General features: G+C 44.7%; 1 protein-coding gene across 6 annotated transcripts in view; it reads left to right on the top strand.

Annotated features, from left to right (window-relative positions):
- The window catches only part of TIAM2 (TIAM Rac1 associated GEF 2), a 228,988-nt gene that overhangs the window by 120,018 nt on the left and 86,746 nt on the right, over window positions 1-22,224 (top strand). For all 6 annotated transcript variants that reach the window (XM_036112076.2, XM_078054538.1, XM_078054539.1 and 3 more), the window contains 3 exons: window positions 3,754-4,189; window positions 10,282-10,454; window positions 12,816-13,040. In XM_036112076.2, the coding sequence (XP_035967969.1) occupies window positions 3,754-4,189; window positions 10,282-10,454; window positions 12,816-13,040 (834 nt within the window). The remainder of the gene's footprint in view (window positions 1-3,753; window positions 4,190-10,281; window positions 10,455-12,815; window positions 13,041-22,224) is intronic.

Raw genomic sequence — 22,224 nt, 5'->3', positions numbered from 1 at the left:
TTAAACAATGTCCTATGCAGGCAGCTTTTTAGTTTTGCTTATGTTCCCACAATTGATAATCTATAAAGGTGAGCAAGATGAATTTTTCTGGCAAGTATGCCAGTTTTTTTGGTCATTTTTTGTTTGTTTGTTTTGTTTTCCTTTCGTGATTTACAGCAAAGATCAGATTTAGATCCTTAAAAATGTAGTCAGTGCATGGAGCAAAATTTCCAACAGTGTATTTTTTTAAAATTTTTTAAAGATTTTATTTATTTATTTGTCAGAGAGAGAGAGAAAGAGAGCACAAGCAGGGGGGAGTGCCAGGCGGAGGGAGAGGGAGAAGTAGGCTCTCCGTTGAGCAGGGAGCCTGATTCAGGACTTGATCCCGGGACCCTGGGATCGTGACCTGAGCCGAAGGCAGACGTTTAACCGATTGAGCCACCCAGGCGTCCCGACAGTGTATTTTTTTAAGAAGATTTTATTTGTCTTAGAGAGTACAAATGGGAAGCAGCAGGCAGAGGGAGAAGCAGACTCCCCGCTGAGCAGGGAGCCCGACGTGGGGCTCGATCCCAGGACCCTGGGATCATGACCTGAGCCGAAGGCAGACACTTAACCAACTGAGCCACCCAAGCATCCCTCTGACAGTGTATTATAATATTGGCACCAAATGAATGCATATTCTCTCACATGCACACAAACTTCTGTCTGCCGGCAGGGCCAAGGTCCAGAAACCCTTACCATGATGGATAGATTTACTTGTTATGACTTTTAAAAAGTGATATAAAAAGAGCAACCCTTTCTTCTTAGGGCTTTCAACCAGTTGGGTGAGTTAGACCCTAAAAGCAGATACATTAGTGAAAAAACATGCACAACTGAAAAAGAATATCAAACTAATCAGAGAGAGAGAATGTGCTAGAGAGGAGTATGTGTTTGATGCCAATAAACCCTTCCTACTAATGGAGCTGTGCTGTGAGTCCTTGATCCTCTCCTGGGTGAACTTTCAGTTATATCAGTCAGGGTGGGCTGGGTTATGCTGAGGTAGCAGAAAGCTCTCAGATCTCCGAGGTTTAGCACGAGCAAAGTTTCTTTCTTTCCCATGCTGTCACTCTGGTCTGCATTGTTCCTCTCTGGGACCCCAGGGCCACAGAGCAGTTCCAGCTAGAACACCACAAGCCATGACAGCAGGAGAAAGAAAATCGTGTGTAAAGCTTCCATGTTTCACTTCTGTTCACATTTATTGGCCAAAGCAAGTCACATGGTCATACCTAACTCGGAGGGAGGGGGAGGGAGAGGGAGAAGGAATGACCCTGCCCTGGGCCCAGGTGGAGGACCAGGCATATTTGGTGGGCAGCAGTGACAGAGAACGTTCAGGATGCAGAGACCCTGGCCTTTGGGCCCTCTTAATTTTAGACCTCACGGCTCTTTGAGGGCTGTGTGGTCACAGAGAGCTGGTGGTCTCTACTGTGGGATGAAGGAAGAAGGCATGTGAAGAATGTCAAGGTGTGAATTTGATACATTTACCTAGAAAGTGAGGAATGATGATGATCAGGAGTTTTCTTTTAGCTCCCGAGAGTGACTCAACTCTCTTGAGACCCTCTCTCCTCTTTGCTGTAGTGCCCTGGTCATGAAGTCAGATTATCCATTGCTTAGGATTATCCAGTTGCATGCAGAGAAATGGAAATCAGACTGCTTTGTGTACACGTATAACACGGCTCCTTGGTTTCACGCCCATAGCACGGTGATCAGGAAATCTAGCTGAGCTGATTTAGGGATGGACGTCCTTTCCCTCATTCCTGTTAGCCTGAAAATCAGTCACTGGCTATTATGATTCTCCATAGAAAGCTTTAGAAATGTGTTAGAAACTGGGAAAGGTCATGTCTAAGACTCCGTTATAAATGCTAAAATGCAATATTTTCCCATTTCTTATGGAGGAAAATTTGTCATACTTTGCTGTGGTGGAACATTTAAAAGTCAGTGCTACAACTACAACTGGAAGACTCTCTTATGAGAAACACTGTCAAGAATGTTTATAGGTCACATTTAAGTTTGGCACCTAAGTGTCTTTTCTCTGGCAGTTTGGCTTGTTTTGAAACACCCCATTATAGCTTGTGCCGGGTATCCGAGGCATCCCAGTGTTTGGGGGCTGTGAGTCAGAGTCATACTCATAGCTGAAATGATGTTAATGCTAGCTAAATGAGAAGTATTCCTTCACCTCTTAGGAGTTTTTGAAGAGCAACAAAGTGACAATTAAAAAAAAATCTTACACTATTTTGAAAGTTTCTTCTCTAAGTGACTCACCACAGCTGGCTTATTTGCTCTGTTCTTGCATAAGCATCTGTGTATAAATAAATACGACTACGGGACATAGTGTAAACGCAAGTGGAAAATAATATTTTTGTTAGTAATAGCTGTGCTTGGGGCTATAGCCCCTGTTGTTTATAGCCCCTGGGTATTTGGAAGCACTCTCCAGTTGATTTTCCTACAAAAGATAGCAAATACTTGCTACTGGATTTCTGGATGGAATGTCTGGAAGGAAAACCCCTCCACACAGTGGAATATTCAAAATAAGGCCTTTGGTCGGTGGTCCTTGACTCAGTTTCCCCTCATTTTTATTTTAATGGGTAAGGCAATATAATGGAAAGCCTACTAGCAGCTGAGTGGATGTGTGTGCTTAGCACCGCTCTGCAGACTTACCTTAGTCTAAGCTCTAAATTTGGAATGTTAGTGTCTTTTGAGTCTTAAATTAGGCTCACCTTCTGCTGGAAAATGTAGTTACTGATGTTTACCAGTGAATGGCCTGTCTGAAAGTTATTCTCAAATAACTAGACTTCTCTAAATGAGGACACAGTCCACGTTTCCAGCTTTCTGCATGGCCACTGACTGTCAGTGCATTGTAGTTTCATAGGGTGCAGCCATTATTATAAAATATTAATTTTATTTAAAGCTGCCTATGTCTGATTTTATGTTGTAGTACACGTTGAAGTTAAGAATCATGTCTTTGGTGTCCCCAATACCTAGAATAAAATAGATGTTCAAATGAAAGGATGTGAGTGAATGAATATATTCATTTTATGGAAGAAATTCCCAAATTAAGTAAAAAAAAAACCAGTATTTATGAAAAACAACAGTTACTAGCAAATACTTTTTGTAGATGAAGGATCCCAGGTGCATGGTTTTTACTCTGTGAAGAAGGAAAATAAGATGCTAGAGATCCTCAAGTCTTGATATGGGTGGAGGTAGGGAGAAGCTGGGGACTGACTGTTTTGGGCAGAGGAAGAGAAGTTTGCATAACAACACCTAACAACACCCTAGTTCCTATTCCCTACCCGCCTTGACCCTGTAACTAGAGATTTTCTACCTTAGCTTTAAAAGGATCCAGGAGGAAGACAGACTGCAAGAGCATGAATTCCTTCCAGGAAGACCCTGATTCACAGTTAGCAAAGCAATGTCAGCCTAGAAATCTTCACTGATGTGTTATAAATATGCTAGTTGATTTCTTGATTCTCAGCATAGGTTAGATTTAGGATAGTCAGGAGTATTTTGTTCCTATCTTTAAGCATTGACTCCACTGGCTATAGATTGGGCAGGGCAACACTCTTTCTCCAGTTCTTTCTGGTTTGGTGACTTGATGATTGAAGATGCATTTTTGTTAAAAGAATCTTGCTTTTTGGCAGCAGCATTAGCAACCAACAGTACGATACATTTGCAGGGTTGGGGAAGGGATGCTTTGGATGTACGTAACCTCTGATGGGTGGTCATCTGCATTGCTCACAGGAACCGAGGTCTAAGGAAGGCAGTGACTACTTTGACAGCCGCTCAGATGGACTGAATGTGGACACGCAGGGGCCCTTCCAGGTGTCTCCTTCACCTTGGTCTGGGGGCTCAGCTCAGATCCTGTCCCAGAGAAGCGAATCTGCTCATGCAATTGGCAGTGATCCCCTCCAACAGAACATTTATGAGAATTTCATGCGGGAGCTAGAAATGAGCAGGACCAACACAGAGAATGTAGAAACGTCCACAGAAACCGCGGACTCCAGCAGCGGGTCCCTCAGCTCTTTGGAGCAACTTGATCTGCTCTTCGAGAAGGAGCAAGGGGTGGTCCGAAAAGCTGGATGGCTGTTCTTCAAACCCCTTGTCACTTTGCAGAAGGAAAGGAAGCTTGAATTGGTGGCCCGGAGGAAGTGGAAACAGTACTGGGTAACACTGAAAGGTAAGTGCATTGTTGACTCAAGGGGGCCACTGGAATCATTTCTTCCAGCTGGCCCCTCTCCTAGGAGGTGCCAGTCAGTCCAGGGTTAATTTGTGTCAATGTGTGAAGGGATTTGAGGGGCGCCTGGGTGGCTCAGTTGGTTAAGCGACTGCCTTCAGCTCAGGTCATGATCCCGGGGTCCTGGAATCGAGCCCCACATCGGGTTCCCTGCTGAGCGGGGAGTCTGCTTCTCCCTCTCCCTCTGCCTGCCGCTCCCCCTGCTTGTGCTCTCTTTCTGTCAAATAAATAAGTAAATAAATCTTTAAAAAAGTGAAGGGATTTGGTACAAAATCTCCCAGCATGCTTTGCTACAGATACTTTCTCAAACCTGGATAATATGGCTTATATAATATTCATATATAGTATTCGTTCTAATACATAGTGATTGAATTTAATAGTTACAGCTTATCATTTTATAGGTATTTCTGTACCATTCTTTAATACTTTTTCTGCATCTGGAGGTAAAAATATTCCAAATAAGTAACCAAATGTAGATCCTCAGTATCCTATTCTTCACAAGTATCCTTCTCAGCTTGTACGACAAAGAACATTAGGATTATCTGATTTGTGTCCTCTGACCTTTGTAAACTAAGAAAGTCTAATTGTTATCATCACAAACAAATGCTTTTTTTTTTTTTTTAATGTAAAGGAAATAGGAGTAAGGATTTGTTTTGTTAAGATGATGAAAGTTTCTTATAGGCATTGCCATTTAAAAATTACAATTGCCTTGCTCATTGCGGATGTATAGATTGGAAGGGATCTAAATGTCCTGAGGAGGAGCGAGGCTCTAGGTCAGCACAGTGTGGATTTATACAGATGTAAGCAGGAAGAGCAGCCTCACGGCCTCTGGCACGTCTGCACAATCATCTTGTGACTCAGTCAGAGGAATGGAGTGGTGTTCAAAGCCGAGCCTCATTATTGGGAGACAGCCTTCCCTATCCTGGGGAAAGCAGAAATGGGAATCCTATCTGCAGACAGTATGTGTGAAAGGCCTGGAGCCCTCCCACAGGGCTCCTTTCTTGCTTTCTTTGCCCCCCCCCCCCCCAAGTAGAAATGGTGAGATGCCCCCACCCCAGCCTTGTGGAGCTGGAGCCATTTCATAATAACCCAGAAGCCTGTCTGGGAAAGATGCAGTTTGGAAGGCATTTTGTCTTTAGGGGACACCTTTACCTAGCAAACTGGAGGGTTTATAAAACCCAAGACCCAGTCCTCTTTTCCAGCTTGTGATACGTTGTGGCTGAGGAAGGCCCAAGAGCTTGCCTCTCGTTTGGGCATCCTGGGGAGGCAGGTTCTTACACCGAATGACGGGCGAGATGTGGAGAGTTGGAATAAGGGGTTGAATCTAGCAAGATACAATTTGAAGGGATAAGTTATGCTCTCAGGTTTAATAATCAAATAACCATCCAAGTACAGGACAGGGAGATGTGGCTGCTGAGCATTACAAGAAGATCTGGGGGGTTGAGCTGTAGGCCATTCCTTAAATTCGTTTCTAATGTGATGAAGTCAAGATAAAAGTAAATGGGATTTAAAAGAGTGGATGTGATCTTCGGCCACCTCATTCCAGCTGTCCTGGGTTCTACGGCCCCAGCGGTCTCTCCTCCCTCTGCCTGGGGTGGAGCTGGCCATTTCTGTGCTTGGGGGCACCATAGTGCAGGAGCCCTGTTAGTTAGCAAGGTGGGGATTCTTGAACAGGTTCGACCTGAAGTATCTCTGACTGGGGAGGGGAGTGAAAATGTCTTCTCAGGAGCGCGAGCATCTGGGATTGATTATGAATCAGTCTGAAGCTGCCTCCTTCCAGCATGTTGTTTGAAAGAGATGCGCTCGACTCCATATGTGATGTGTATCTGGTTTATTTTTTTATTGTATTTATTTTTTTAATGTAAAATTTGTTTGTTAAAATGGATGCTTTGGGAAGTCGTTCCCTGACTGTTTTAATGGCTCTGAAACCCCCCCGCCCCACTGCGTCCTGGTGGTGGAGGCTGGTGATGGTTTGTGTTTGTGTGTCTATGTTGGGGCCTAAGAATTGGGGCCATAGGTGACAGCAGGAGGGTTTAGAGCCATGCTATATGGTGTGCATTTAGGAACATTTAGCTTGGAGAAGACAAGGAGTGAGGTGGCAGTGAACAACAGTCTTGTGGAAGGGGCACTGAATTCTGGTTCCCCGGGGTTAGGACGGCACCAATAGTTGGGAGGCAAGTTGATTCTGAATTAAAAGTACAGCAGTGACCAGAGCCATGAGCAAGTGAAAGGATGCTGTCTTCCTGATTTCTCTGCTCCTGAAGACATCTGTGCAGAGCCAGATGGTGGGAGGCTTCCTGGGGGAGGAGATTCAGGCAGGTTTCCCTTAGAGTTGGAAGAGCCCACCTCCAGGCTCGGGTTTTCCATCCTGGAGGCTACCGCGGGGACTCCTGCTGCTGACTCCCGAGGCAGGGATGGTCCCGAGTGGCCTGGCAGTTCCAGGGTCTGCGCTCTTGCCTGTGCCCTGCTGACTTGGCGCTTGCTCGTATAACGGAGACCTACGGAGAAAGGGTGCTTTGTAAGTGTAAATGTTATCAAGCACACATTGCTTCCTTTCCTTTGCAGCCAAGCAAAGTCATGCGATAAAGATGTTTTTTTTCCAGCATAACCTTTTCCATGTGGCTTTCTATACCTCTTTCCTCTGGGAATTCACTAGGTTGAATTCAACTTTCTTGGCTTAGAATCCAAGTTGCAATGTTTGGACTTAACTATTTGGTTTAATCTTAGATACACACACACACACACACACACACACACACACGTGTATATATATGTATATACACAAGCAGGTACGTTTAAGCAGAATTTTAAATTCTTGAAGTATTTATCTATGGCGTCTGGAGAGAGCAGCTACAAGCCTGCCGTCTGGTTGTACACCTGTGTTGAATGTATAGTGTGCTAAGGGCATAAATGTTTTTTAGGGCTTGGAGGATGTCATACATTTTTAACACAGGTAACTCTGCTTTCCATATGTCTTTTCCGGTGAGTCAGGAGAGGGGTTCCTGCAGTAGTTTGGGGGTGCTGGTGGTTCTGCCCTGTGGTAGGGCAGCTGCGGATGGTGTGATGAGTGTGGCTTGGGAGGGTATCAAGGAAAAGGTGGGTTTGAGGGAAGACAAGACCAGTTCTCTTTTTCCCCGGTGATATTTCTACTGGTACCTCATCTATTTTCGTACTCCTACTGCTGTTCCAGTCTGTTTTCTCTTTCTGCTACCGTGGCGAGAAGAACTTCCACTAGCGGCCCTCCAGGCCAACACGGGGTCCTGGTGGGGACCGGGCAGGGCTGGTGGCCACAGCCCTGGGTGGGGGGTGTGGGGGCAGGAGACGCCACGGACAGGGGTGCTCCCCTCTCCATCAGCCTTATTGCCCCAGCATTGGAGACACAGATGAGGTTAACTTTGATGTCATAGATTTACAACTGATTTCCTGTTCTTTAAATTTGATAGCAACAAAATCGCGCATATGGTTTTACATCCTGGCCTGGGTCTAACACGACATGTCCTGTTTTGGTTTCGCGCTGCCACGGTAGATGGGGCGTTCGAGTTGGCGGCATGTTGGCATCTGCCCAAGGTTGTGTTCATTTCCTCTAGATGTCATGACTCAAACCACAGCCGCTGGGCGTACAATGGTAGGGAAGCTGGGAAGTGAATGTTCACCCATCGGAAAGAATTCGGACTGGGCAGAACTGGCGTGGGTCTGTCACCTTGACCCTGGCCCTTGGGTCCCCAGGTCATGGCAGGTTTCATACTCAGCAGCCAGACAGGCCTTTCCTGATGGACGGATTTGGGGACATTGTTTCTAAGTGCATCAGTGCCTGCAAAAAGAGACTGGCTCAGCCCCGCAGGAGCAGACCTGGCCGGAGACCTCCTGCTGCTTTCCCTTCTTCTGGAAGCCTCTCTTAGCCTTAGTGTGGGTGCCTTTTGTTTGCAGGAAGAAGGGTTGCTAGTGCTTCTTGAGATCATTAAGTACCGCTGAGGGTTCTGGAAAGTGCTGTCCCGGCGAGGCTGTTTCTGAGGGCAGAGCTACCTGCCAGCATCTTGTTCTCCTGGCTTCTGTGCTGTGCTGGATTCCAGGATCTGAACTTATCTGTCCGGATTAAGATGGGTTTTTGAAGGAGGAAGTGAGACTGGCTAGCCTGAAATAGTTTTTTTTTTTTTTTTTAAATTAGACTTTTATGAGTGAAGACTCCTAACTCAGAGGGGAAAACAGTCGTGCAGTGGACCTCATTCATTCGCAGTGCTGCTGAGAGCAGCTGATGCTTCTTCACCATCAGTGTAAGAGGCTGTGCAGAGCAGGGGGTGGGGACCTTATCGGCTGTATTTGGATGCTGGGGCTCAGCACATGAGAAGTGCTCAGAAGTGGTGATTGGATGAAGGTTATTCAACAGGAGAACATACTTGTGAGCATTTTAGAATTTGCTTAAGAACTGCATCTAATAATTAGAAGGCACTCTTATCTAATTATCAAAGTAGATCTTTCATAACTTCTATCTATAGTAATTCATTAGCTTATTGGGGGAAAGCTATGTATTTGCAAGCATTTTTAGCATCTTATTTATTTATTTATTTATTTAGATGTAGTGTTCCATGATTCATTGTTTGCATATAACACCCAGTGCTCCATGCAGTACGTGCCTCCCTTAATACCCATCACCGGGCTAACCCATCCCCCCAACACCCTCCCATCTAAAACCCTCAGTTTGTTTCTCAGAGTCCATAGTCTCTCATGGTTCGTCTCCCCCTCCGATTCCCCCCCCCCTTCATTTTTCCCTTCCTACCATCTTCTTCTTTTTTTTTAACATATAATGTATTATTTGTTTCAGAGGTACAGGTCTGTGATTCATCAGTCTTACACAATTAACAGCGCTCACCATAGCACATACCCTCCCCAATGTCTATCAACCAACCACCCCATCCCTCCCACCCCCCACCACTCCAGCAACCCTCAGTTTGTTTCCTGAGATTAACAATTCCTCATATCAGTGAGATCACATGATACGTGTCTTTCTCTGATTGACTTATTTCACTTAGCATAATACCCTCTAGTTCCATCTACATCGTTGCAAATGGCAAGATTTGTTTTTTTTTTTTTTTGATGGCTGCATAATATTCCATCATATATATGTACCACAACTTCTTTATCCATTCATCTATTGATGGACATCTTGGCTCTTTCCATGGTTTGGCTATTGTGGATATTGCTGCTATAAACATTGGGGTGCATGTACCCCTTCGGATCACTAAATTTGTATCTTTGGGGTAAATACCCAGTGGTGCAATTGCTGGGTCATATAGCGTCCTATTGTAAATCGAGGGATATTTAGTTTCATTTTCCCCTCTTCATTTAAACTAGTAAAATTTATAGTGTTATTTCCTTTTATTGTGAGATAAAAGAATACACCAGTATTAGGTTATCTTATGTCGCATTTGGAGAATTAACTGGGTCCTTTCTCATAAATGGCAAAGTTCTGCAGGTAAACTCATTTTCTTGTTACCACAAGTTGTAAGTGTAGAAGCTCCCTTATTTAATGAACATGGGTTTTCTTCCTACATTCAGATCTCTTAAATAATGCAGTGTTGTTGTTGAGAAGGAGGGCTCTGGGGTCAGTGCCTGGGTTCAGGTCCCTGCTTGGCCACAGTCCAGCGGTGGGACCTGCACAGTGGGTATAACCTCTCCAGTTTCTCATCTGTGAAATGGGGTTAATAACCACACCTACCTTCTGGGGCTGCTGTGGGGACTGAATGAGCCATTGAAGAACTTAGAAGAGTTTCTCACAGAGTAAGCAACGATAAATGCTTGGTATTGTTATTATTGTGATATCATGTTTACAAAAACCTCTCCTTTTACCCTGAGTTATGCTAATACAACGAGGCATACTTTGGATACCAGAATTCCCTTTTGTATTACATGGTTGGCTGTTTCATCTCCCTCCCTCCCTCCCTCCCTGCCTCCCTCCCTCCCTCCCTCCCTCCCCCTTCTCCCTGCTTTCCTAGATCCTCAGGACTGTGTCAGGGATTCATTTTGCTTCTCTCCCGTAGGTTGCACCCTGCTGTTCTATGAGACCTATGGGAAGAATTCCATGGATCAGAGCAGTGCCCCTCGGTGTGCACTGTTTGCACAAGACAGCATAGTGCAGTCTGTCCCAGAACATCCCAAGAAGGAAAACGTGTTCTGCCTCAGCAACTCCTTTGGAGATGTCTACCTTTTCCAGGTACTGCCGAGCTTTCTAGACAGAGGGTCAAGGCAGTACGAGGGACTCCAATCCCAAGGACGGAGTGTACTAGGAGGACGAGAAGGAACAGAATGAAGAGGCACAGCTTAGCAATGAAATAGGGTAAAAGCTTAGGTAGGCTTTGGTTGAGGCTTAAGCAAGAGAATTGGCCTCTGCTCACTGTCAGGTGCCATGGGGCCTGTGTTCATCCAGTCATTCATACAGCAAGCATTTCTTGGGACGCCCTTCAAGTGCCAAGCTGTGGCCCATGAGATGGTCTTGAGGATATGAAGAGAGAAAAATCGTGATCCTCGTTCTGGTGTAGCTCATGATCTAGTGGTGCAAGGTCTGAAATTCCCGGAGTGGAGGCTTTCAAGTGAAGCCTACAGAATATGACTAGGAGAGCTTTAGATTTTTCCCAAGAATCCCAATGGGAGTGAAAAAAGAAGCTTTTCAGGAAAGCCTTATAGACAAATGCTGTAAGGTCTCGTTTTCCAGTGGAAGTGGACTGAGGATGTTAAATTTCAAGTTATCTGCTGTTATGATTTTCAGCAGTTTTCTAGCAAATGCAAAGTTGAAGAGCATGGTGGGATGCCAGGGTGTTGGTGTCAGCCTTGGGTGTGACATCCTGGTGCTGTCGTTGGGCGTGTACGCCATCTTGGAGGACTTAACTGCTCTGAGCGTTGGATCCTTCGGCCAGTAGGATAACAGTAGCTTATAGGATTGCTTGAGGGATTAATAATGTGCATGTGTTAAGTGTTAAAGAAGTTCTAACTATTTCTATAGTTAAGTGCTATTTCTGTGTGTTAAGTGCTAAAGGAATTCTAACTATTTCTAACTATAACTATTGGTGCTGTTATTGATTAACTCAAAAGAGGTGGAAGTAAGGGAAGTGAAGTATGTTTCTGAAGTGCTTCCCAGTCTCAATCCAGTGCTGCGTAAAGACCCAGTTTGGGAGCAGATTATATCTGACCAAAAAGGTTCATGGAAGCCCTCATAGGTCCTTGGTTCAGGTGTCTCGATGACATTGGTCCTGGATACTCCTGGTCTCAGGAGCCCTGCAGAACAACTTGGTGTTCTCTCTGCAGACTTTGGGGATCTAGAATTCTCTGCATAGGATTTCCTGTTGCTAGTACCAGGTAAACTGGCTGGGCCTTTAGCCTTATTATTGTCCCCAACTTGACTTACAAGATTCAGGGCCTGAGATTTGATTTTCCTTCTCTTCACAGAAAGGTTGATTAGACTTTCTATGATGCTTTAAAGCCAAGTAATGAATTGCTGTTAATCTGAATTGTAGGGAAGGTAAGAACATTAGATTAAATCCACATGGACTGGGGCGCCTGGGTGGCTCAGTCGGTTAAGCGGCTGCCTTCAGCTCAGGTCATGAGTCTTGGGATTGGAGTCCTGCATCCGGCTCTCTGCTCAGCAGGGAACCTGCTTCTCCCTCTCCCTCTGCCACTCCCCCTCCTTGTGCTCTCTCACTCCCTCAAATAAAATCTTTTTTTAAAAAAATTAAAAATCTGCATGGACTTCTCAGGGGCAAGTGTGGAATGAGTATTTTGTGATTCAGGCAAAATATCCTTAATTCTAAGAAATTTTCCCAGTAGGTCCTATTGTATGATCCCAGAGATCATTGAAGGATCAACGCATAGCTTGAATGTGTGTGGTTTTTCTGGACATCAGGGGAGTGGAATCATAATAATTTGCTAAGAATCATAATTGCCCATTGTACTTTATTCAAACTTGCTTTATTTTTAAGATCTTTTCTGATGTGAAAATTGCATATAGTCCTTGCGTCTGAAGTTAACTGAAGAGCAGAGAAAGAAGAACCCTTATGTATATTCCCAGTGCTTAAAGACAACTATTTTAATGCTGTGTACATCCCCCCAAATGCTTTTATTGATTTCATAATTTAGTTCATACTGTCGATGAAATTTCATATCCAGGTTTCAGAGTTTAACTTTTTAAGCCCTAGTATTTTTCTCACCCTATTAAAATTATGAAGATAAGCACCTTTTAGAGCACAGCATCGTGTGAAGACACTGAGCTAAGTGACCATACCCTGGTGTTTGGATTACTCCTCTGCTCTTGGCTCATGGCTTGTTTGTAGTTTGTTGTCCTGTCCTATTTGGAGCTATATGATTATTTCTGCTGTGCCCTGGGCATTGTCTCAGACCCTCCGGAGTCAAGGAAGCCAGCGAACCTGAGCTGAGTGGTTGTGTGTTTTTCTGAAATTAAACCGTTTTTATGAGGTGAAGGTACTTCTTGAGTTTTACACATCAAAGCCCAGCCTCCCACTCTGTGCATTACTTTGTGGTAAAACAATTCCAAAAAGGTTTTTTTCCCCCCCACCATGTTTAGGCCACTAGCCAGACAGATCTGGAAAATTGGGTCACTGCCATACATTCAGCTTGCGCATCCCTTTTTGCAAAGAAGCATGGGAAAGAGGACACGGTTCGGCTCCTGAAGAACCAGACCAAGAACCTCGTTCAGAAGATAGATATGGACAGCAAGATGAAAAAGATGGCAGAGTTACAGCTGTCCATCGTGAGCGACCCGAAGAATAGGAAGGCCATAGAAAACCAGGTACTACTTATTTGTGTGTTGTCTTTCATCGCTCATGTCACTCGCAGCAAAAATCTGAGTTTGAATGCAAATGGTCGCGATGTTTCTTATACCCCTCTGGGGGAGACCGTTTCTGTGGCTTCTTGTTTCAGGAACTTAATGGCAGCACTTTTGTGACATCGATGATGTGATAGGCTTTATTTACAACCTTTGGTTGTTTTATATATCCAAAGGTATATTTTGTGACCAAGTCGTTTTTCGTGATATTGATTAGTTCCTTCTTGCCTGGCTGATTCTCTCATATATTGTCCCTTTCAGACCAAAATTTTTATTATAAAACCACTAGAAGATTAGACAGGATTCTAATACAGAGGGTGGCTTTGGGAAGTACGGTTTGGTGTGAAACAACTATTCCCATCTGTGGATTCCAAAAAAAACGGTATATGTTTTTTTCTGTTTATAACAGATAAGGTGCTAAGAAGAATGCTTTCTCTGGTCTAGTTCCACATTCATATCAGAATTAAATACCTCGTTTCTGTGCTTTTGCATTTTGGAGGAGGAGATGCAGCTTTTAAATATCTGTTTTCCTTTGCTCATGCACCCTAAGCCCTTAGGCATGTGGCTGTGAAAGTTTTAGCATCTCTCTTCCTAAATGCAGGATGAATGTCATCTCTTTAGAAGATTAATCAGGCAGTGGCTTGAAGGACAGGTGGACACAGGGAGAGCCGTTAGTTGGTGGGATGGCACTGGTCTGCATGTGGGGTTACCAGGGCCTGGTGCAGAGGGATACTACCCAAGTTTCACAATTTATACGGAAAACGTATTTCAGAGTATATAATTTCTGTCATTCTGTAGAATCTCCGAGTATCCTACACTCCTGAATTGAACTGTTCTCAAACAGAATGTGCCCTTTATCTAAAGAGTACCTGCTAGCAAACTACGAACTACCAATTAACAAGGATCTGAGAAGGGAGTTGTCAGGCAGAAGGTGGGGAGGTGGCAGGTCTTGGGGAGTTTGGCAGGAACACCACTGTGGAGGAAGTGCAGCCCCCAGGAGCTCACCCTGCGTCCTCTCTGCCATCCCCCTACTCCTGACTGAGCAGCCTCCCCTGCTCATGTTGGGGAAGAGCTAGGTGCCGAGGCCGGTCCCCATCACCCGGCTTTCGGTCTGTGTGGCGTGGAGAGATGTGATGCTATGTCAAGTTTACCTGGCAAACCAGAAAGCTTGCGGAGGAGAAATGGTTATCCCAGTTTTCCGTGTACCGCGGCTCATGTGTGGTCCTGAATTTCTAGGATCCAGGAGCCGTGATAGTCTGTCTGTCCTCAGAGGGTGAAACTTGCGGATTCATGTGTCTCAGAGTGTTCATGGTGCTCCAATAAAACAATCTCGGGCTGATCATATGGGAGGAAATGTAGTTTTAACTTCTATTGGCTCTCTAATATTTACCTTTGAAGCCATACTTTCGTCCTCTGAGGGGATGTCCACCTTGGAGTCTTTAGGTCCTTATTAGTTCCAGGGAGAGGAAAGGGAAATCAGGCAACATTCAGAGGCTCCTGGCCTGCCCTCCCACCTCCACCCCTTTTGCTTTCCTTTTCCTTTTTATGGCAACAGGAAGTTCAAGCAGACTTTAAAAAAATACGCATTTTCATTAAATGTAATTTTATTCCATTAAATGCAGTTTCATTAAGTGTATTTTATAGTTGACAAATGATTAATTAATGATGTCTGTGGGAGGGGAGTTCCTTTCACATAAACTGAACACATATCCAAGAGTCTCTGATGGTTGGGTGGCCTGAAGGGAAGCTCTTTGAATTCTTACTTGCAGCACATTATGCATTCTTTGTCAGAATCTTTACTTTACTTATTTTAGGCATACTGTCCTGATACTACTTAAGTTTTCATTTCAGTTCTCCCTGCCTGACCCCTCCCTCCTGCCCTGGTTCCCCCTTGTCCCTATGCACCCAGCTCCCTTCTCATGTTGCGCTTGTACATTTCTGATAAGGAACAGTCGGGATTGATCTTTAGAAATTCCACCTGAAAATATTCTCCTCACCATATTGGCAGTTTTTTTTTTTTTTTAATGATTTTATTTATTTGAGAGACACAGAGAGAGAACGAGCGGTGGGGAGGGGCAGAAGGAGAGAGAGAGAGAGAGAAGCAGACTCCCTACCGAGCAGGGAGCCTGACACAGGGCTCGATCCCAGGACCCGGGGATCGTGACCTGAGCTGAAGGCAGACGACGCTTAACCGACTGAGCCACCCAGGCGCCCCCATATCGGCGGTTCTTAGGGTTGTCTTTGGCTCCTGTTTTCCCAGAGGTCTTTGTGGTGGGTGCCACGAATTATATTTGCTATGCTCAGTATCCTACGCTGATCTGCCCGCTGGTTGTGAAGAGGGCTGTTAGCTCCCGACTTGCAGGCGCAGAGAGTATGAAACGTAAAGGGGATAAAAAAGCACACGCTTAGATTTATTTTTATGAGATGATCTTTGACTAGAGAATGTTGGGCAAAGCTACAAAGGCAAAGGTATTTTCAAATCAAGACCAGTAAGAACACAATCTCTCGAATATCCCGTAACTGTACAGTTTTCTCTAAACTACCTTTTAAAAACTTCGTCAAAAGAGCAGTCGTGCTTTCTCCGCTTACCACTTAAAACTCGCAACGTCGCTCTATTTTATTTTACATAAAAAAATATTCATGTAGCGCTTTCCCCCCGGAGACCCCAAGAACCGCAGAGAGAGTCATTTATAGCCTAGTAAGAGCAGAACTTACAGAGTCCATTACATCATGCATGATAAAGTCCCTGGAACAGATTTTCTTTGAAGTGCTTGGGTGAAGAAGATCATTGTATGCACCCTTTCCAAATAAAAAGATAAAATGACACTCGGCTAGTAATGGCGGCTGAGCTTCATAGCGTGGCGTGGTACCGTGCTCTGCTTGAAAGAGACCGTCCCATGGGCTCGTCCCAGGGCCTTTTGGAGATTCTGGGGGGCGGGCAGGATGACACAGTTTTCGTTTGAGCAAATCCAATGTGGAGCAGACCCTGCGGCCAGCCACATGTTGGATTCCTTTTGAAGTTCTGAGGGAGGAAGGGCTGTAAATTAAGTCTAGTTAGTACTTTATTTTCCTTCCCGTTTGTTATTTTAAACAAGTAAACAGGGACAAAACCTCACCGCTCTTCGGTGGTCTTGGCGCTCCCCCCCCCGCCCCGAGATGGCTTCCCCGCATCCTGATGCGTTCTGTGTGTTCTTCACCCCCCCACCCCCCGGTGGTTCGTGAGGCCCGGGTCGGGGGAGGCAGTCGGAATGGGGCAGAGGATGTAGTGGAAGCAGCAGGCTGGGGCCGTGGGCTCGGGGCTGCTCAGGGCTTCGTGAAACGTGGGCTTCATTTTAAATATTTAAAGTTTCAAACTGGTAAAGGGGATGGATTGAATCTAGGCAATTGGACACTGTGGTGGGGGGCAGGGGAACAAAGTGAACGAAGCCTTGAGGAAAATACGGTATGGAGTGTGAGTGTGGGAAGCCATTTGGGGAATAAAACGTTGGAGAGAGGGCGGTGTTGGTGAAAGGGGTCTGAGGCGATGAGTCCGGGCATTCCGTTGAGCTCAGTGAACATTTAATAAGTGCCCGTCTGGGCCAGGCAAGTGTGCGCACACTGGGGATTCAAAGAAGATGCTGTTTTGCCCTCGGGGCTCTCAGTCTAGCAGGGTGCCAGTCAGTGAAGCATATCATTGCAACATAATTTAGTGAATCCAGAGCAAATGATATTCCAGAGTGTTGTGGAAGACAAAACGGGAAGTTTGTCCTCCTGTGTAGTCGTGGAAGACTTCCTGCAGGAGGGCTGCCTGGATTGCTTCTTGCAGAGCGAGGAGTGAATCATGAGAGGAATGGAGAAGGGAATGCCAGGCCAAAGGTCCGCGTGAGCGAAGGCAGCGTGAAACACCGCGGTGCCGCCTGGCAGCTTGATTTTTCAGGCACACGGTGTGTGGGTGAGAGAGGGAGGACACATCGGGCTGTCTTCTCCCTTCCCTGGACCACTGCAAAAGCTGTCCATTTTTCCGTTCCTCAGATGCGTCTTCCATACGAAGTCGGAGTGTATGCATCTATAAAGCAGATCTGATCCTGTGATTGACCTGTTTAAAAATCCTTTAAGTGGCTTCTACTGCTTGTAAGATAAAAGCCCCTGACCCTCTCCTACCTTTATCTAGCAGTGCCAAATTTCCCTCAGGTTCCACCGCTTTCTTTGGGTTTTTTCTTCAGGCTGAGAAGTCCCATTTAGGCCACACATCATGTACAGACATGCCAGGTACCCCCTGGCCTTCACTGGGCTCATCCCTCCTCATCCGTGATGAACGGTTTAGGGGTTACTTCCTCCAGGGAGCTGACCTTGACGTCCCTCCTGCCCACTCCCGCAGGGACCTCTTTATACCCCCTAATTCTTGGGGTCTCTATCACTGCCCTCAGCTCATTGTTTTCTAATTATCCCCTTGTGTCTAAGGCTGCTCCTGGTCTGAAATATGAGCTCCTAAAGGATCTGTAACTTTTCCATTTCTGTATCCCCGGTGCTTTGCCTGAAGTAGCGTGGGAGTGGACCTATGTCTCCCGTCCTCTTTGCTGTGGCACACTGGGCTCTCCTCTGTGTGGGCCCCACCCCAGCTCAATGCCAGCTCTGGGCTTCTTTCCCTCAGGCCTTCCCTTTTTCATTCCCAGCTAACATATCCTCTCTCTGGCCTCACTCCCCATCCTCATGGCCCCTGAGCTTATTTATCAGGGCTCCTGTCTCAGGCTGCAGTCATGTGTGATTTCAGAGTAGCCGCGTGAGGTACCGTTGTGTGTATCACTCATTTGATGGGTGAGTGACTAGACCCTGAGAGAGCTTAAATAAGTTTCCTGATGTCACACAGCCAGCAAGTGGTAGAGCTAGGGTTTGACCATAAATGTGCATTCCTGACCACTGGGCTCTACTGCCTCTCAGTAATGAATCAGATTGTGGTTTGCTTGCTGATGAATCATGTGATGAATGGTTTTGTATAAAATTGAAATTAGTTTTAGTTTTTATTTACCCTGTGTATATATATATTTTTAAGTCATCTCTACACCCAACATGGGGCTCAAACTCACAACCCTGAGATCAAGGGTCATATGCCCTACTGACCGAGCCAGCCAGGTGCCCCAAAATTAGTTTTTTTTTTTTTTTAAGATTTATTTATTTGAGAGAGAGAGCGCACAGTGGGGAGGGGCAGAGGGAGAGGGGGAGAGAATCTCAGGCAGACGCCACAATGAGCATGGAGTCCGACGTGGGGCTCAATCTCACGACCCTGAGATCACAACTTGAGCCAAAACCAAGAGTCAAAGGCTTAACCGACTGTGCCACCCAGTTGCCCCCCGAAATTAGTTTTTGAATGATTCCCATAACTTGGATTTTTAGACTCGATTTGATGGGAAGTGTATTTATTATAAAATGGAGTGAATCTTATGGCATGTGAAGTCTATCTCAGAGGGAAAAACAAAACACATTCTCTAAACTTTAGCCGGTTGTTCTAACCACTAGCTAACTTCAGTGTAATCCATGTCACTAGATGATTCTTCTGAGAAGGGTAGGTTGTAGTGCTTGGAAAATAACTGCATGGGAGGTGTTCATCCTACTTAACCAAAAAGGAAAAACAAATGAACTTTTAGGACAGACCTCGTAAGGAACAAATGACCAAATACTGTGATCAAATGACTAAATGATTGAAAATATTTTTCTAGGGGTGTTGGGTGTGGCAGGAATGTGCTTGTCATCATTTTTATGTATCACTTATTCATCCGTTATTTTTAGCACTAGGCTTCCTCCCCTCCCCCCCCCTTTCTACAGCAGACCATAACCTGAGCTCGTTAAATGACTGTAGCATATTAGCAGTAGAGGGGAGACTTCTGCACTGTTTTCATGATATTGCTTAAAAAATGGGAGGTTTCCTTCTTAATTTTGTTCTTAGTACTTTTTTCTTTTGCAGTGGAAGTTAATTCCTTAGAGTGAGTTTTCTTCATGTCATTTTTCTGTTTTGTGCAGGATGTTAGAAGGAATAAAAGCTCAGTCTACATAGAAGTTGAATGTTTGTTTTCGTGTCCTGATATTTATCTTAAAAAATAAATGTCTAGGGACCATGATCAGTATTTAAGGAACTTAGAAAAAGAAAAAGAGGAAAAATAGTCTTGGTTTAAGGGAATTGATTTTGGGCATTTTTAGTGTTTGATAATGTTCAGAAAAAAATCTCCAGAAATTCCCTGATTAATGTGATGTCAGGTAACATTACTGTATTAGTGATGATGGTGATGGAAATTCCCGAAGTAGAATTGTAATAGCTACAAAATTGTCTTCTGTTTCTCCCTTTACATTTGTAAAAATGTATCTTTATCTCCTACTTTATTCATCTTTTGAGGGGTAATTATAAAATATGTTTATCTTTTTCATTAACATTGCTTAAAGTTTGAGGGCGTCTGGGTGGCTCTGTTGGTTAAGCGTCTGCCTTCGGCTCAGGTCGTGATCTCGGGGAGTGTGGCATTGGGCTCCTTGCTCAGTGGGGAGTCTGCTTCTTCCTCTCCCTCTGCCCTTCCCCCCTGCTTGTGCATGCTCTCTCTCTCTGTCAAAATCTTAAAAACACTGCTTAAAACTTGGGCTGAGCTCTGTACATCAAGGCTGGTAGAAGACTGAAATACGAAATGTTCAGTAGGAATAGGGCACCCAAGTAGATAGTTTTACATCCTTCCATGTTGAACACCTGGGGATTTGTGGGGAGAAGTAAAAGGTGACAGGTGAAAATTTACATGAGAGTTGCTGCGGTAGGTTTCAGAGAGTGCACAGACGTTGTTCAGGGGCTGCATTGTAAGTGCCTGATAGAAGCTTATTCCCACGTGTTGCTCAGCTCAGGATCTGCTCCGGGCCTTTGCTGGTCTGGAAGGGTGAGTCACTCCCCTCCGGGGGCTCCGTTTCCTCTGCTGAGAAACAAAGGTGTGGTAATGCTGTTGCCCACGCAGGCTCACTGCATATGTTCACAGACTTTCTCAGTGTCATGAGGTCTGTTTGAGCTTGTGGATCAGCCTTTTTGCTTCCCTCTTCCCTCCAAGTAACCCAAGCATCTGAATCCATGTCCTCACCGTACTTTCACCCAGTATTCTCCCAGTTCCTTCTCTATAGCTTCGGTGAGTCTGTCGAAAGAAAAATCAGATATTTCATTGTTTCTTATCCAACCACAAATCCTCATTTAACCTCCATTGGCAAATCCTCTCTAAGAGAACCACGGCCTTCAAAACAAGAGAGATACTGTCTTTGAATACGGAGCAGCTGTGTGGCTGATGATGACAGACTCTGCTGTAGAAATCTGTGGAGGTGAAGGCTGGATCAGTCAGGGTTCTCCAGAGAAATGGAACCAGTAGAATGTATGAAAGAATATGGATAAAGAGATTTATTATAACGAACACAGTCACATGATTGTGGAGACACACAAGTCCCAAGATCTGCAGCATCAGCAAGACTCAAAAATAGTACTGTTCCCATTCTAAGACTGGCAGACTCGAGACCCAGGGTGGGCTGATAGTTCAGTTCAAGTCCAAAGTCAGAAAAAAAAGCCAATATCCCAACTGGAAGGCCACCAGGTGGGAGGAATTCTCTCTTCCTTGGGGAAGGGTCAGCCTTTCTGGTCTGTATTTAGGCCTTCAACTGATTGGTGAGGCCCATCACATTGGGGAGGGCCACCAGTTTTACTCAGCCTACCCATCTAAATGTTACTCTCTCAAATTCCTCATATCAGTGAGATCATATGATAATTGTATTTCTCTGATTGACTTATTTCGCTTAGCATAATACCCTCTAGTTCCATCCACATCGAAACAAGACAGAGGATCATAGGGGAAGGGAGGGAAAAATGAAACAAGACGAAACCAGAGAGGGAGACAAAGCATAGGAGACTCTTAATCTCAGGAAACAAACTGAAGGTTGCTGGAGTGGAGGGGGGTGGGAGGGATGGGGTGGCTGGGTGATGGTCACTGGGGAGGGTATGTGCTATGGTGAGTGCTGTGAATTGTGTAAGACTGTTGAATCACAGACTTGTACCTCTGAAACAAATAATACATTATATGTTAATTCAGAAAAAAAAAAAGATGAACTTTAGGAAGTAATTATTTTATGAAAGCTTATCTTTTCCAGGGTGAAACTGATAAGATACTAGCAGTGCTTGAGACAAAAAAACAAAACAAAACAAGAGCAATAAATAAATGTTACTGTCATCCAAAAACACCCTCATAGAAACACCCAGAATAATGTTTGACCACAACTCTGGACACCTGGTGGCCCAGTCACGTTGACACATATAGTACAAGCCATAACAAAGGCTGAGTCAGGATGAACGTGGGAAGCATTGTTGAAATGGAGAAGTCATAAAGTCCCTTCTCATTTGTATTTTTAATTTAAAATTAAATTTCGACCTCTACCATGTACAGTATTGATTGAAATGCTAGTTCTCTTGAAACATAATTGCATATGTTAATGAACTTCTTCATCTCTGTAAGGTTTGCTTTAGGCTCTCTGGGTCCCCCAAGCTCTTCTTCCTTCCAAATGACGTTAGCATTTGAATCCGTTTTCTTCTCATGAATTTACCTGCATTTTGTCCCAAGTTTTGGGTGGAGATGTCGAGGCATGCTGAAGATGATCACAGCGTTTCTGGCAAGATTTTAAGACTGCCTGTGTAAAGCTGGGCTGGAATGGTCTTTACTTTCCAGTGATGTTTTGATGTGTAGTCACATAAATACATTAAGTGACGCCTTTAAAAATACTTTGTAAACCGCAGATTTCAGTGAAAATATGAGTGTCATCTTCCCTGATCTCTCATGATTGGCGTAGACCCAGATTTTGTTTTACTTTATATTTTTGTCTTTTTACTCCACCATGGATGGCGTGGGCTTCTTCCTCTTGTGGTATCCAATGCCTGATTGGTTTTCTGTCCTCTGATGCTTCCATCCGCAACACAGCCCCTAGGAATTATCTTGTACAGCGGTTTCATGTGGAGGTATAAAGGAGGGATACGCTTTAATACACTACCCAATCTGGAAACACCTACGTATTATTAGAAGACAAAGAATGCATCTGTAATGGTGGATTTTCAGGAATCACCTAGAGAAGATATTTGAGAGGCAGAACTGGGAGTATAGTTTTCACTGTGGCTTACAGC

Source organism: Halichoerus grypus, chromosome 9 (genome assembly GCF_964656455.1).
Source record: "Halichoerus grypus chromosome 9, mHalGry1.hap1.1, whole genome shotgun sequence".
Classification (NCBI taxonomy): domain Eukaryota; kingdom Metazoa; phylum Chordata; class Mammalia; order Carnivora; family Phocidae; genus Halichoerus; species Halichoerus grypus.
Note: the sequence above shows the minus strand (reverse complement) of the source record. Positions and strands in the feature narration are given on the sequence as shown.